Source organism: Phascolarctos cinereus, unplaced genomic scaffold (assembly GCF_003287225.1).
Source record: "Phascolarctos cinereus isolate Bilbo 61053 unplaced genomic scaffold, phaCin_HiC Scaffold_4;HRSCAF=312, whole genome shotgun sequence".
NCBI lineage: Eukaryota > Metazoa > Chordata > Mammalia > Diprotodontia > Phascolarctidae > Phascolarctos > Phascolarctos cinereus.
In genome coordinates this window covers 393,283,923-393,300,905 of record NW_027555847.1, presented here as the reverse complement: position 1 = coordinate 393,300,905, position 16,983 = coordinate 393,283,923, and the positions used below count along the sequence as shown (strand labels likewise).

Below are 16,983 nucleotides of genomic sequence, written 5' to 3'. Positions count from 1 at the left end.
TTGACTAGTTATTTAAAGGAGATAATAAGGATTTCCATAAGACTCATATGCAGCATATCTGGGTCTTTTTTGAGAATTTTGGGGCTCAAGACAAGCTGATTTAAAGATCCTACTGGATCTCCTGAGAGACCAAAGAGCAAAAAGTGAGCTGAGAGAAAAATTCAGCAGACCTGGGCCATTTATAGAGAGGGAACAAATACCTCTCTTCAAGGCCACTGCTGTATCACAGCAGAGTCCTACAGAAACTGTTATATTAGATTGAATACACTCTGCATATACTATAGTTTAGAATTCTTTGCATAAAAACAGTCAAATTTTATTTGAACAATTTGAGCACTTAAAAAATAGGTTCTGGTTGTACAGAAAATTCACTTATGTAGAAAACCTCATTCACTGAAAATGCCAACTAAATATGAGCATATAAAGAACGAGAAGTATGGAAAGCCAGCAGACCAGGAGTGGGGAACCTGCAGCCTTGAGGCCCCATGTGGCCCTCTAGATCCTCAAGTGCAGTCCTTTTTAACAATGTTCTGTGAAGTTTGGATTCATTCAAAGGCCCGCACTTGAGGATTTAGAGGGTCACATAGGGCCTTGAGGCCAAAGGTTCCCCACCCTTGCATTAGACAGAGAAGAACCAAACAGAAGACATTTCTTTTGTGATTACACATAGTAATGGCAAGAACAAAGCCCAATTCTGAAAAATTAAGTGGTATTAGGTAAGATCAAAATTTATAAACATGAAATTCATTCTTGTTATGCGTTTCAAGTATCGATCAGAAATATATTTAGACATCTCTGAAAATTAAACAAACCTTCCTTCACGGATTTCAATGGTCATAGAACGAGACACAACATCCCTGGAAGCCAGATCCTTTGCAACGGGGGCATATCTTTCCATAAATCTTTCACCTTGACTATTAATAAGAATGCCTCCTTCACCACGACATCCTTCTGTGATGAGACAGCCAGCACCATATATGCCTGCAAAACATAAACACATTAACAAATTATTTGCAATGAAAGGATCATAAGCTATGACATTTCATTTTGAATATACTCCTTCAAAACACATTTTGGAGAAGGGAGTTAGGACAAACAGAATAGAAGTAATATCAGTCAGAAAACAGAATTAAGAAGAGTGGAGGAAAGGTAAAAAAACAATACTAGGTTATTAGAACAGAAAGATAATCCAAAATTGGCAGGGAGAAAAAAGTTCAGGTGGCCAAGGAACTAAGTAGTTAGGAAGAAGCAGGCACACTTAACTAAAAACTTAGTGTAATGATTTTAAAAAGTCACAGTGCCTAAGAAATGCCTTGAAATTGATTTTTCTACTTACAACATTCTTTTATGAATGACTTATTTTATCTTTTTCTTTTTTTTTTTTGTGAGGCAATTGGGGTTGAGTGACTTGCCCAGGGTCACACAGCTAGTAAGTGTTATGCGTCTGATATTGGATTTGAACTTGAGTCCTCCTCATTCCAGGGCAGTGCTCTATCCACTGCGCAACCTAGCTGCCCTGAATGATTTATTTTAGATGAGAATAAAACTAAAGATGGAAAATTCATATGACTTTAATAAAGATTACATTAAAAGTCTTCTCCATGCCTCCTAACCCCAGAGAGGACAGAAAAATATTTGAAGTGTAAGTAAAAAATTTAAAACTTTATTAGTTAACCAGATGGTTAGCATATATTTTCTAAAATTCTGAACTTAATATGTGCCAAATAAAATGAGCATTTCCATATGCCAACTAGAGCAGAAAAAGAAAGGATTTTATATAAAACTACAAAAATCTATTATACAGACTGTCCCAAAAGATTTAGTGCAAAATGGTAAGCTTCTCCTTTTAAGTTTATAATAAATCCAATATGGAACTTTCAAAGCTGTTTTGCTTTTCTATGTTTTTTTTTTTTCCTGGCCTTCTTTCTGTTCTCTTTTATGTATTTAAAAATGGACCTCTCTTCTTTTTTTTTTGGCAACCCTATTACTAGCATATCCTTTAAAATAAAAATGAAACTTGTCTATTTTTAATTTACTCCCTTTTTAGTTTTTCCTAATTTAAAGTATTTTTCAGTAGTGATTTATATTCTAAGAATTCAAAAGTTGTGTTAGAATTTAGAAGTTTGACTTCTTAGTAGATAAAGAATAGCCAAAATCACCAAATTTCCTAAATGTTTAAAAATGTGAACAGAACAGTTGACTATTTATTAGACAAAATGACCAAAAAAAGGATGAACTTGCTCTAGTTACTAAGCACATTAAAGTATCAAGATATTAGAAGACACCTTGTTTTCCAGAGCTAAGGTCCAGTAAGCAAGCTGTGTCCTGAGCTTGGCATAACAACAATCCTTTGCTCTCACCCTCTGGATGATCTCAGCCACAGCAAAATCACATAACTATTACATACATAATTATTGCATAGCTTGGACCAGCACCAGGTGTTCTCTGAGTTCTGACAAACACCTGGAGTATCCATGTTCTAGTCATGAAACCCTGCTATGAATTAAATTTTGTCACATTGCTGCTATTACCCCTCATTGTCAGGGCTATAGCTGACTGCACAGCCGTTAGTCTAAGTATTGAGATTTGGCCACACTAAAGCAGAAGCCACATCATCGTCCCCCACCCACCCACCCGCGCCCATGCTGGCCCAGGCACATGTGTCTAATCTGCCTTCTTGGCTTGCAAGCCTTTTCCCTCACTTTGAAATTAAACTTCTGTTTGATTCCTGACTCTCCTGTCTCTAGCCTGCTCTGTTCTGCTCTGGCCACCCACAGGTTAGAGGCCAGTTTGGTCTAGCTGACAGTTAAATATTATTAACATTGTTCAAAAAACAACTAGATTGTAAACTCCCTGAGGACAAGAACTTAAAAAAATTTCTTTGTTTAAGTAAGGAGGATTTTGTTACTTCTTTTTAGATAATAGTTCCAGGATCCTAGATAATATTTCCCATGAATTATGGTTGAAAACAATTTCTACTGCACAGTCACAGCAGAGATACTGGAGTGACATAATGTACATCTGTGCTGTGCTAGGTCATGATGATATTGCTGAAGTTAACCTATGAGGTTAATGCTGGCAAATTGCCTTCTTTGTGTGCTTCTCTATAAATCAGCAGAGCATTGATCAGTAAGTGGGGAACCCATTTTGGGATTTGGGTAAGGCATAGAGGAATGCACGTACCTGCCTTGATAGGTCCCCATCAAGACTTGGGGGGAATCTGTGTTTGTCTCAACCAGCCCCCACTGAGGCTTACTGGACCAGTAAGGAGTTGTAGCTCCTACCATTCTTGCCTGCCCCTGCAAGAAGTGTGATCAGGGAATACTGTAGGAGCTGGTGGTGCTCCCATTATCAGCAACCCTCTTTTGAGAAGGCTAGACTAGAAAAAAGTAAATTTATTTAATCCCTGTGAAGCTGCCTTCCTGTATGACAAGATCAAGAGTGAACCTATTAAGAGGCTGAAGCCTAAAAACCTCCAGTGCCTTCTGTGTGCTACCTGTCCTTATACTTTGTATATTCCACTGCTTTAAACACTGTAAGTAATCAAATGTGTTGATCTGATTAGCTTCAATACACTTCACCAAATCTTTATTAAATACCTATATGAAAAGCACAGTGCTAACTGCTGGGGAATGTACAAAATTCAGATAAGATACGTCCTCTACTCTCATATATGAAATAGGAAGAAAACTGGATATGAAGTTAGATGGCCTGGGTTCAAATCCCAGCTCTACTTTTTACTACCCGTATGGCCTTGGGAAATCAGTTAATCTCTCTGGGCCTCATTTTTCTCACCTATAAAATGAAGAGGAATAAATAATCTCCAAGGTGTCTTCCAACTCTAAATGCTATGAAAATTACAGATGTCACCATTAGGAGAAAGGCATACTAACAGCAACAAAATGTACAGCCTGATACTGAAGGAACCAGAGCAAGCATAAAAAGTAAACACAAGAATTTGAAAAATGATTTTAATCTGAGGCCATTTACTACAGCGGAAAATAGCCCCTGAAGTGAATCACTATTCTAGCAGGGCATAATAACATAACAACTCATGATGACCCTAACTCATCCAAGAGAGTTTCAATTATATGTTCATCATAGATAAATATGCAATGTTTAATAGGACAGGAAATTATAAAACATTTTAGAGGCATTTAATTGAGTAAATTTGCATTCTTCTGGAAACCTTTATTACCCAATGATGATGGATAAATTATATCAGAGTATTTTTTTTAAAATCCCAATGCTAGAAGAAGGTCTTTATGAGTTTGCAAATCCTTGAGACTTAAGAGTTAATCTTTATTAATTTATATTAAGTTAATGTATATTAAATGGTCTTTTTAAAAGCTTATCCTAAGTGTGATTAACCTTAGTTATTTCATACCTGTGGGATGGAACTGTACAAACTCTAAGTCTTGACAAGGAAGGCCTGCTCGTGTAACCATAGCTGTGCCATCTCCTGTGCTTGTATGAGCAGAAGTACAGCTGAAATAGGTACGCCCATAACCCCTGGAAAACATATTTGGAAGATATTAGGAAGGGACTTATAATACAGAACAGTTAATATTTCCTAGTAATGTAAGCAATAACAGAGGGTACTGTAGTACTTAACCTACATAGCACATAGCTATGTGATCTTGGTTAAGTTTATTTTTACTTATAAAAGTAGAGTTGAACCAGGTGATTTCTAGGTGTCCTTCTAAGCTCTATGATTCTATAAGTGAAATTACAAAATCTCCTTCTCTACCTGAAACAGTTTTCATAGTCTTACCCAGTTGCAATAACTGTGTTCTTTGCTCTTATACGATGTATGGACCCATCTTCTATGCACAACGCAATCACTCCTCGGCACTCCCCATCTTCCATCAAGAGATCCAAGGCGAAATACTCCACAAAATAACTGGTATCATACCTCAGAGACTAAAAATGAAAAATATTATTAAAACACTTGCAATTGCACTTTAAATGTATTAAAAATGTTACTAGTACTAGCCTACATCTCATTTGGATCAGATGAGGCAGTAATTAAATTTAGGGCTTTCTGCTGAATTTGTCCAGCATGAATTTTATATGGCACTACTAAAATTAGAGAAAATACACATGGGAACAATATTATGGCTAGATAAGGGACCTGTGGTAGGAATTCTTTCAAAATAGAGGTATCTCAAGTATGACACATTAACAAGATAACAATACTATATTGCAGAAAAGTTATTATTTTCAATCCTATGAACTATGGACATCTTAAGAAAAAGGAAAGCACTACTTTGGAGTCTCCTAGACTGTTGGAGGTTAATTATTTCTACATTAAAAAGGCATCTGCCCACTCTGCTTAAAGATATTTTTAGATCTGTTGTTCCCCTAAGACTCACGTCAACAACACCATAGTAGTATACACTCTCCCTTTTCCCCTTCCAACCTTGTTCTCTTGTTTCCTTCTCATAGTTTCAGGAGGGCCAAAAAATTTGACCTAGAATCCAAAGGTATTCCTGGAAATATTACAGGAGTTGTAGTGGATCCAGAATTGGATACAGTTAAATGTCACTGACAAGCAAACTTAACTTAATACCTTTAGTCAAAGTTCCTAGTGCTGGTACAGGACCTTCACCTGACTGGTAAGAGGGTATGAACAGAAAGTATATTACAGACATCAAAGCATGTAGCTGGAGTACTCAAGTAAGTGGCAGAGTGAAAATTGTAGTTGCCATTTAATACGAACTGAAAATTTCAAGCCCTCTATCTACTTATCTGACCTCAAAAAGGTGCAGAGGATTAATAAAAATTGAGTTGAACACAGATAACTCCATTCTTCTACAATCTATAAAGATTTATTTTATATTTAACGAAAGTATATTGCAACACAAGTCAATTTAGGTGCTGAGAGGTAGAAGAATCTTAAAATACTTTTTTGAATCTTGATTTTTACTGATCAAAAAACCCCCAAACTTTTACTAAGAAAATCCATGAAGCAACAAAAAATTGTTGTTTTGAATGTAACTTTTCACAGTACGAGAACTTTCTAATAATGGTCTCCAAAGTGGAGTTTACTTGACAATCAATCGACAAACATTACTAAGTTCCTACTATGTGCTAAGCACTGTTTTAGGTGCTGGTGATATAAAGACAAAAAAGAAAATAAGCTCTGTTCTGAAAGAACTTACATTCTATCAAGAAAAACAAAATATACACATATAAGTACATATAAAATAAGTATAAGGTCATTAAATAAAAGGTAGCTAATGATAGCTAATATAAGTATTTGTAGGTATCAACTAAGATATGGAAAGAAAATATTAGAACTTATATTTATAATTGTATAAAAAGAACAAAAAATTAAGCAATACCACTATTTTTAATACGTGGATTTGTCTCGCTTGGTCTACATGTCAGCCTAGTCACTTCTGTTACATAGCACCAGGGACATAGCAGGTGATTAATAAATTTTTATTGCTTGCTTGATACATACATTCCTGAGGATAGAGTGGGGTTACCACAGTATGGAGGGGTGTCACTCATTTGTTCACTTTACGCATAGTTCGATATATTATAATTTATACATGGCCACTTAAGAGTATTAATGGATTACATTGCTTAGTTTTAACTACACTAATTCTCATAAAATGGAAAATGGCTAAAAAAGATTCTTGTAAAGACACTGCAGATTGAAGATAATGCTTCTAACATGAAAAGAAGCTCAGCACAGTGCCTGGCACACAGTAGGCACTCAACAGAGAAGTGAACAATAAAATGGCAAAGCTGATGCTTCTCTTACTCCTAGTATTAGGTCTTCACAGAAGGATGACAAGGAAAAAACCATGATCTAATGAAATATGACAAGAAGTCAGCCAAACAAATTCGAAATGACCAAGATTATCTGAAAAATGGGTAACATCCATTACTATTATTAATGATTAATTTTGCTCAGTGTGTATTGTACCTTGAGATATCAGCTAATAATGATATGACGCTACCTCAATTAGCAAGAGATTTAAAAACTAAGTTTTTGCTGTCAAAAACAAAGTTCATCACAGAAAGACTGTATGTGTACACCCACACCCACACTCACACAAGCCAGAATTTTGTAATCTGTTAATAAAATCTTTCAAATGAAGTTTCAGTAAATTTTGAACCCAATTGTTAAAAAATAAAAATGAGAACTTCTGAATAATTTCTAACAACAAACTACTGGCATCAAGTTTCCCTGATTAACAACAGGGAAGATATATATTCACAAGTTTTCAACTGTATAATTGCATTTCAATTACATAACTGGTAGAGGGGGCTGAAAAATTAGTATCATAACTTAGTAACTAGCAGAGCTAACAAAGCATGACTTTTATTCTGAATCTATGTATCTTTGTGAAGTATATTTTCTCAGCTGATAACCATTAAGCATCAAAATAAACTGAACTCAGAACCAGACCATTGGATCACTGTATCACAAAGTATTAAACCAAGATTTTTAAAAATAATGAAGCATATCAGTAAACATACCAATAATAGTACTGTAGTGAGATCAAAGATTTTTGTACTGTTAATAAAACAAGAAATTTTTTTATCTGATTCTTTCTAATTTCTATTCTTGCATCTGTTTTGTAATGCATATATTAGTGGAATAGTACATGTCTTTAATTCATAAATACATACGGATGATACATACTCCCAACATTTTTAAAGGTATGTCACCAAAAAATTTTTGGAAACCACTATATAAACACAAGGTTGATAAATCGTTTTATATTTCTAGTAGTTTTTTGCAATTTTATTCTAAATCACTCATATATTTTTATCCAAGCCCCCTTATGTCACTAATATAAGGATTCTTAACCACTTTTTGTATCATAGACATTGGACCCTTTTGGCAGTCTGGCTAAGCCTATGGCTGGCTCTCATTTCAGGGATTCTCTTACCCTTCCATACAGAGTGTGCAACAAGGAATGGCCTGTCCTGTCTGCCACACAACAGCATCGATGAGCCTGTCCTCCTTTCCCAAACTTTAGGCTCTGTCCACCAAAAGCTCGTTGATAAATCTTTCCTTCTTCTGTTCTACTAAATGGCATGCCATAATTTTCCAACTGTAAGAATGTTCCCAAAAAATATTATCTTCAGCTTTAGCATTCAACAAAATCCATAAACAACTTGCAACAGAAACAAATCTAAGCAACTCAGTAGAAATTCAGGAAAAGAACAGGTAAATCATTCCAATGTTAATGTTTTAGTTAATTATTCAGTGATGTCAATGAAAGACAACAAAGGGGGAAGAGAACAATCTTATTATTCAAGATAAATTATGAAGTTAATAGAGAAAATATTTCTTTGTTGACTCAATTCATTATTTCTTCCCTGACTAATCATCTTTTTATACCTTAAATATTTAATAAATATCCTTGTTTTAAATTAATAGGAGTTAATAATATACTATAGGATAACAGCATGCAGTAACATAATAAGAAAACAACATAAAATAATGAATTTTTGTCTTACCTCAACTACTGAAGCAGGTGCTTGCTCTGTCATGTAATGAATTGCATCCTGATCACCCAACCAATCAGAACCTTTCACAGTGTCATAGAAATGCCATCTCCAGTTGTCTTCTTCCATATTCCCCAAAGCAGCATTGATTCCTCCCTAAAAACAAAGAAAATTTTCTTAAAAGTCATTCACAATATCCACCAATCTAATTTTACTGGAATATCCTTTTGTTCTTCTAAACAGAAACGTAATTTTTAAAGTCTAAAATTTTAACTTGATGATATTCACAGATATTCTTCCTGGCATTGTGCATATTTTAGTATTTTTGTCAGTTTATGGCAAAACACTCCTTATGGTATAATGAGTCTACATGTTTACATGAACATCAACTAAAGAATACATGGATTAGAGGCAGCTAGGTGGCTCAGAGGATAGAGCACTGGCCCTGGAATCAGGAGGACCTCAGTTCAAATCCAGCCTCAGACACATAATACTAGCTGTGTGACCCTGGTCAAGTCACTTAACCCCAACTGCCTCACCAAAAAAACAAAAAAACCCTCAAAAATACATGGATTAAACATGGTTAATACCAGGTAATCATAAAAATGAACAACTGGCTGGTTAGTGCTGTACTGACCTCCCCTTAGAGATTTTTCCTAATGGAAAATGTTTTTTTTAGTTCCAAATTCATTCTATTAAAGATTTAAAGTTTAGCTATCTAGTTTCCCTTACTTGTGCTGCAACAGTATGTGACCTGGTGGGGAAAAGCTTTGTAACACATGCTGTATTGAACCCAGCTTCAGAAAGTCCAAAAGCAGCTCGTAAACCTGCTCCTCCAGCGCCTACTACCACGGCATCAAATTCATGGTCTACTACAGGATACTCTGCGGAAATCTAGAAAAGAAAAGTTAACCTATTAAATAGTAGATTCATTATGCTGTTAAGATCTTAATTATTAGTGTATTTCAGTGACTATCTGAATTAAAAGCCTTTAAGAAACAAACCAAAAAATCCCTGTGAATTTTATAAACTATTTGAATAGGACTGATGTGAACAAAGCTTTACACACCTTAAACTGCTACATAAATCTGAGTTCATATAATCACCAAATTCAGTAAACATACTAAACATTTTCAGGATAACAAAGTGCTACCAAGGATGTGATAAGTATTTTGAGCATGAAAAATAATCCCCCCCAAAGAAACCACTAACCTCTCTCCCTCACTGGGAAAAGGTGTGTACCAGGAAACCTTCAGGAGCTGAGGTGTCAAAATACTAAATATATCCTCAACCAGAGTGATCTAAAATTTACATACAAGAAGTTTAACCATGGGGTTTTAATTTTTGTGGGAAAACTGTGCATAAAGTATTTACTTACAGCAATTTAACATACTATTCTCTAGTATCTGCTGGAATCCCCATGATGTGAACTTCATTGTTTGCTACTGTCCCTTTTCCCCACAGGAGAATTATCAACAAAACTATCTTAAACTGAGTCTTACTACGAAACCCAACCATGTTTGAGGGAGATGCAATGAAACTGCACATTGACTAATCTGTCTTAAAGAGTCTATTAAATGATTCATCCTAAAGTTATATTAGCATTTTTTGATAATTCCCAGAAATGACTAATAATCAACTCTTGGGGCATCATTTTGCCAAACAAGTGAGAAGTAACTTTTAATCAACTGAAGCCATGCATTTTCACACTGTAGAAATCAGTGATATTTGTATGTAACTATGAAATAATTTAATACTCATCCTTTGAGGCATCTGAAAACATTAAATACGATGTGCCCAATTTCACTGATTTATTAACTTATTCTTTTAAACAAGCAACAATGTGAATCCTCAAAGTAAAACTAGCTCTAAGTAGTTTTACTTAATTATCTTCATCTGTTATTTCTGTGATCTTTCAGTTTTTAGATCTATACATCACCCCTATCCCGTCAAATTCATATATGCACCAATACAATCGATACTATGATAAAAACTAATTCCAGGGCAATATTACAATACACCAACAACACAAAAATAAGTGAACTCACTGAACTTGAAACCTTAGCTGATGACCTTTTTCCTCCACTGATGGTAAAGTGAAAACTTCGAATGCTGGACTGGAAAGTTGCTGGCCACTGCTGAAATACAAATGTGAAAATACTAAGAGTTTTGAAGGAACAGATATTGTTAATAAATTATGTATTTTAAAAGCTACAGGAAAAAAAAATTAACCCCAAACTGTTTATTCTTTAAGCCTACTAGCTAACTTCTCCACTTAGTTCTCACTCATTCTCATTTAGTACTCCGTCCTTCTTATCATAACTTTGAATGTTTGAGAGACTCGGGAGTAGTAGGGTTTGATCAAGTCATTTAAAAGGGCCAAAGGCAACAAAAACTTGGATAACCTAGATCCTACTCCCTTTTGCCATTGCTGAGAAAAGTTCTGATTGTGGTCAGCCTTATTTTCCTCCAGGAATTTCACTACAAAGTTAGTAAAATCTGTTATTTTCTCTTTGAAAGATATTTGAAACACTATGTGACTACTGTCTAGTAAAGGTTTATTGATCAAAAAAATGAGCAAGGCTTTTATTTTCATTCCTTATTGACATTCCCTTACAGGTTAAAGAGGAAAAACATATCCCATTGAGACTTTTCAGACTTTATGCTCAAGCTTCACAGAAGGAAGCTGTATAATGGAAAGAACACTGGACTTGACATCAAGAAAACTAGTTATTACCTCAAGCTCTGCCACCATCTATATTAACACTAGGCAGAAAAAAGTCCTTAGAAATCATGTGGCCCAGCCGTTTCACTTTAATGTGGGAACGGAGCCCCCAAATTAAGTCTTGCCCAAGGTTACAGAGCAAATTAGCAGCAAGTACAGTACTTGAACCCAGGTCATTTATAAAGTGCTGACTTAGCTCAGTGCCTGGTACACAGTCAGAACTTACTGATAAATACTCATTCTTTTCTCCCTTTTTTTTTTAAAAGGCAATTGGGGTTAAGTGACTTGCCCAGGGTCACATAGCTAGTAAGTGTCAAGTGTTTGGTCTGAGACCAGATTTGAACTCAGGTCCTCCTGACTTCAGGGCTGGCACTCTATCCACTGAGCCACCTAGCTGCCCCTTCCTTTCTCTTTTTGAGGGCAGGCAGGATTTCTATAACTTTGAGGTCGTTTAAAATAGGAAAAAGGGGACAAAAACTTGAGTAACTCCTCTCTGTGTCTAACTGATGCATGTCAACATAACTGAGAAGCAATCCAGCACTGAGTAAAAGGCAAGTGGATTTGGAGTCCCAGTATTTGGGCTCAAATCCTACCTTTATTACTGACTGTTATTATTAGCTAGATGATGCATTAGCCACAATTCATAGTTAGGCAAGCTACCTCACCTCTTTGGACCTCAATTTCCTCATCTGTAAAATGAAGGGATTGGACTCAGAGGTTCCCAAATTTATTTGGCCTACTGCTCCCTTTAAAAAAAGAATACTTAGTGCCTCTCCAGGATTAGGTTAACCCTTATTTTTATTCAACACTTCCCAACTGCACCTGAGGCTACCCCCCAGGGGGCGGTCTCACCCATATTGGGAGCCTATGGAGATGGTCTCTAAGGTCCCTTTTCAATTTTCAATCTATAATCTTGTGATCCTTATTGTATCCTTAAAAGATCCTCCTGTCACGTTTTAAAGTATTTCATGAAGCCAGAGCTCTCCAGGCTTTTTTGGTCCCACATTCCTACCAGTAAAAACTTCATGAGCAAGTGCTTCAGTGTGTACATTTACATGTTATAGGACTGCTAATGTATATATACAAACAAGAAATTTTAATAGGAAGGATGAGATAAAAATATTTGATTCCACAATTAAAAGGAAGCTATTAGAAGTTTACTGAGTAGGGAAGTGACATGGTCAGACCTGCACTTTAGAAAAATCACGTTGGCATTTATGTCAGTCAATAAACACTTATTAAGCACCTACTGTTTGCTAGATATTGTATAGAAGATGGAGTGATTGAAGAGAGAGTTGATGTAGGAATATCAAAAGAAATGAGAATGAAATAAACTGATAGCCATGAGATTGGCTAGAAGGGGACAGATGCTAGGGATGTTATTGTAGAGGTAGAAACAAAAAGATGTGGTAACTGATTGGATATGTGAGGTGTGAGGGTGAGAAGTTGAAGATAATACCAAAGTTTACCAACCTACTTCCTGGTTCTGCCTGTTATACTTTGCATCAGTTAACACAGGCCTTCTCATGCCTCTCTATATTCATCATATTCATTGTTCCTTTAGCACAATAATATTCCATTATATTCATGTACCACAATTTATTCAGCCATTCTCCAAATGATAATCACTTATTTTGTTACCAGTCAGTTGTTACTATGACAGCTTCACTGAAATAAATATTTGAAGAAACCCACCACAGAAGCAGCTTTATTACTAATGAACTTTTTCCAATTCTTCTAGTCACAAGAGCAACAGAAGCAGGTCCTGACTGCTGCTTCGGACAACTCACAATTCCACTAGCAGTCCAAGAACCAGCAAAGGCACCTGATTAATCACCATTTCTAAATATCTTCATGGTGAGTTAGCCACTGACTATAATTATTAGAGGGGTTTGAGTTGACAGTATAGTCCCTGCTAAAGGGACCATTCTTTTAGCCTGGCTGCTGAGACATCACATTCTGGGGCAAGCCTCTTACAACCTCCACATTACGGCACAAAGAACTGCACCAGCATAAGGCTGGCATTGCCTATATCAGCCTTGTACCACTAAAAGTTGCCATCTGTGAGCTTCAAGGTAGCATCAGCAGGCAGGCAGGCTGTGGCAAAATACAATGCCAAACCAGGAACAGAGTGAGGTAGTGTAAATGACAGTTAGCAAAGTCCATGACTGGGGAGGAAAACGGATGAAGGGGAAGTCTTTGTCCCTGTGGTTCAGCAGTCACCCATGTGATCTCCCCCTTCAGCATTCAGGGCCTTTCTTTTTGACACTAACTTCCTCTGTAGTAGGTGCTCAGGCAGGGAATCTCTCAATCAGAAAGTTATTGCATTAGTCCCAGAAAAAGGTAGTGAGAGCCTGAAGTAAGATGGTGGCTTTGTGAGTAGAGAGAGGATTTGCAAGAGATGTTGGAAAGGCAGAACTGAAAAGACCTGGCAATTAAGTGAATACAGAGATTGAAGATGTCTCTTGGTTCTATTTCAGACATATTACATTTGATTCCTATGTTGGACAGGTAGGACTGGAGTTCCAAAAATGGAAAGTCACACCTGGGAGTTATCTTCATAAAAAATGGCAGCTGAACCCATAAGCATTGAGGAAACCACCAAGAAAATATGTAGCAGGAAAGAAGAGGGTCCATGATAGAGCCCTTATGACACACTCACAGTAAAGGGGTGAGGCATAAATAATGATTATTAAACCGAGTGCCCAGAAAGGTAAGGCAGGAGAACCAAGAGTGTCATTAAAATACATCTAGGCAAGAGTAATCCAGTAAGGAAGTAGGACTGGGGTGGAGTGAACAGGAATAGAGGATATGTGCTGGGAAAAAACAAAACAAAACAAAACAAAAACACAAAAAAACCCAACTACATAAAACATGAAGGGAAGCCTTTAGATTATGTCAGGTATTAAGTAAATTTCCTAGGAAAATACGTGTGTGAACAATAACTGAAACCAGTGTCAAATGCTACAAAAAGAAAAAATCAAAAAGGATCAGGATCCAGAAAAGGTCAGAGATCTGGAAATGAAAAGATCACTGGTAACCTCAGAAACAACTGTTTCAGTTGAGTCAAAGACTAACAGCAGAATGAGCTAAGACTTCTTATAAATGCTAGGGTTTTGAAAGCAATGTTGTCAAAAATAAGTAGAATGAGGAATGGATAGGACAGATGGCATATTAGAATATGATCTAGGGAAAACAGAAATACATTACTCAAATTATGGAAAACAGTGATTTCTTCTTACTCCCATATTAATAGTTTTTTTTAAAATGCATTTTGGGAAGAAATATAATACTGAAGGAAAGAAACATTCTTTTATGAAACTCAGAAGGATAAATGAGATATTTTGTCCAAAACTGAACTAATTTTCTTTCCCCCCAAGTCCTGACTTTCCCAGTGCTGCCAAAGATAACACCATCCTCTCAGTCATCTAGGCTCACAACCCTTTTCACACTGCCCCTATCTAAACAGTTGCCAAACTCTGTCATACTGCTTTTGTAGCCTCTCACAGACACACTCTTTTGTCACTAACACTACCACCATCCTGGTGCAAGCCCTCATCACCTGAGGCCTAGATTACTACAACAGCCTGCTGGTTGTTGTCCTTGCCTCAAGCCTTTCCTGGTCCAGTAAACTCTCCTCTCAGCAGACTAAGGATCTTCTTAAAGTGCAGCTCTAACTATGCCATATCCTCATTCGACAAGCTCCAGTTAATACTGGTCTCTCTTTGTTGTTTCTGAACAAGACATTCCATCTTCTGGTTACGAGCACCTTCACTGGCTCTCTGTCTCCCATGCTTGGAATGCTTTCTCTCCTCATCTCTGCCTCCTGGCTTCTTTCAAGACTCAGCTAACCTCCCACCTTCTGCAAGAAATCTTTCCAAGTCCTGCGTGATTCTACTGTCTTATCCCTGCTGATTATGTCCAATCTTCCTGTACATATCTTGCTTGTACACAGTTGATTACATGTTGTTTATCCCTTTAGATTGTTAAGTCCCTCACAGCACAAACTGGTGGTTTTTTGTTTTTGCCTTTCTTTGTATCCTCAGTGCTTAGCACAGTGCCTGGTACACAGCAGGTGTTTAATAAATGCTTGTCAACTGTTTTGAGCTTTTCTGAATAATGTTAATAATCATCTCACGTTTATATACCACTTCAAGTTTGAAAAGAGCTTTCCTCACAACAATTTTCTGAAAGGTAGTACAAATACTATTATCCATTTTTTACAGATGAAGAAACTGAGGTTCTGAGCAGGTAAGTAATTTGATCATGGTCACACATGGGGTAGAATTGAAAACTCATAGCGGTGGACTTCGAACTCAACTTTCTTTCCACTAGGCCAGGCTGCTCTTATGTTGTAAAATACTGTTGCATGGGTAAAAGAAAAATTTTAATGAGTCAGGCTTCAAGAATCTGAAACTCAGAAACTTTTCTCTCTTAACTTGATTATCTACTTGTTATACTTATGTAACTAGATCAATGCTCCCCTAGGAGAAACTACCCGGTAATACAGGGTTATGTTCTGAAAAGAAAACTATATTAAAAAACACGAAGATTTTGTCACCTATCAAGTAAATTCCTTAGGAAAAGATATAAGTGGACATTAACTGAAACCAGTTAATTATGTTACATGAAAGCAGCTATAGAAAAATGTTGAAAATGCATTTTAAAACTATGGTATTCATCAAAATAAGGTACTGGAACTATCAGTGCATTTCAATTGCCCAAGTCTTTCCAAGGAATAATAAAAACATGCTAAGTTTAGATAATATCTGATGCAGCCTACTTTACAGGGAAAAAAAGGGCCAGAGAAATTGAGTAACTTTCTTGAGATTATACTGCTAGTTAGTGATAGTGGGACAAGAAACCAGTGCTTCTGGTATCTGGTAGTGTAATATGCTGATACTTATTTACAAGATGGATCTGCAAGGTGGCTATACCTAGGGTCTGTCTGAAAATCCAATTCTGTTATGATCCTTTTTGTATTTTAAGTAAATTTTTATTGATATCTTCTGTTTCTTACATCATCACAATCATCTCAAGTGAATTTTCTATTCCCCCTCCCACCTTCATACGTTTATTAAAAAAAATCTATTCTTCAAAGAAAAAAGCCAGTCCAGAATTCTGATTCAAAAATTCTTTCTGAGATAATGATGCCATCTAAAATTTGTAGTAAGCAGCTTACAAAGACTTTACACGTACATCTTCTCATTTCATCATAACTGTGTGGTGTAAGGAATTAAAATTTTCACTTTTCTTACAAAAAAGAGAAACCAAGGCTGACAGGCTAAAAATCACAAAACCAATGATACCAAACTAGTAAGCTGCAGAGCAAGGCAGGAATAACCTCCCTAAAAGTGTATACATTTGTAGTAACCTCTTAACAGTTACATATGTCTATATTACAACATTTTAAGTTTATGGCTTATATAATGAATTTGCATGGCAGAGTCAGATTTCAAAAAGATGAAATCCCCCCCTTGGATATTCAAAATGTAACTCAATGTGTGTTTTAACATCAGTCGTCCAAGGCCAACCTCCTCCTTTTAGAGATGACGAAACTGAGGCTGATTTGTCTAAGGTCACATAAGCAGTAAGTGCTAGTCTAATCTTTTTAGTTCAAATATAAGCCAAATCTCATATGTAGGTTCAATTTAAAATTTTTCTACAGCAGAAAAAATAATTGTCAATTAAACAATTAGATTATTTAATCTAGCATGCTATGGCACAACTGGACCTTATTCTAATATAATGATAACTCGTTTTTCTCTATCTCTCTGCTCTTT

The 16,983-nt window shown here is 36.1% G+C and overlaps 1 protein-coding gene across 2 annotated transcripts in view; it reads right to left on the bottom strand.

The window, feature by feature from the left end:
- The window catches only part of SDHA (succinate dehydrogenase complex flavoprotein subunit A), a 42,485-nt gene that overhangs the window by 21,412 nt on the left and 4,090 nt on the right, over positions 1-16,983 (bottom strand). The window contains exons 2-8 of one of the 2 annotated variants that reach the window (XM_020985676.1): positions 10,524-10,613; positions 9,208-9,369; positions 8,488-8,631; positions 7,914-8,078; positions 4,775-4,923; positions 4,388-4,512; positions 813-981 (exon numbers count right to left, since the gene is read on the bottom strand). In XM_020985676.1, the coding sequence (XP_020841335.1) occupies positions 813-981; positions 4,388-4,512; positions 4,775-4,923; positions 7,914-8,078; positions 8,488-8,631; positions 9,208-9,369; positions 10,524-10,613 (1,004 nt within the window). The remainder of the gene's footprint in view (positions 1-812; positions 982-4,387; positions 4,513-4,774; positions 4,924-7,913; positions 8,079-8,487; positions 8,632-9,207; positions 9,370-10,523; positions 10,614-16,983) is intronic. The other variant, XM_020985677.2, reaches the window with a different exon arrangement.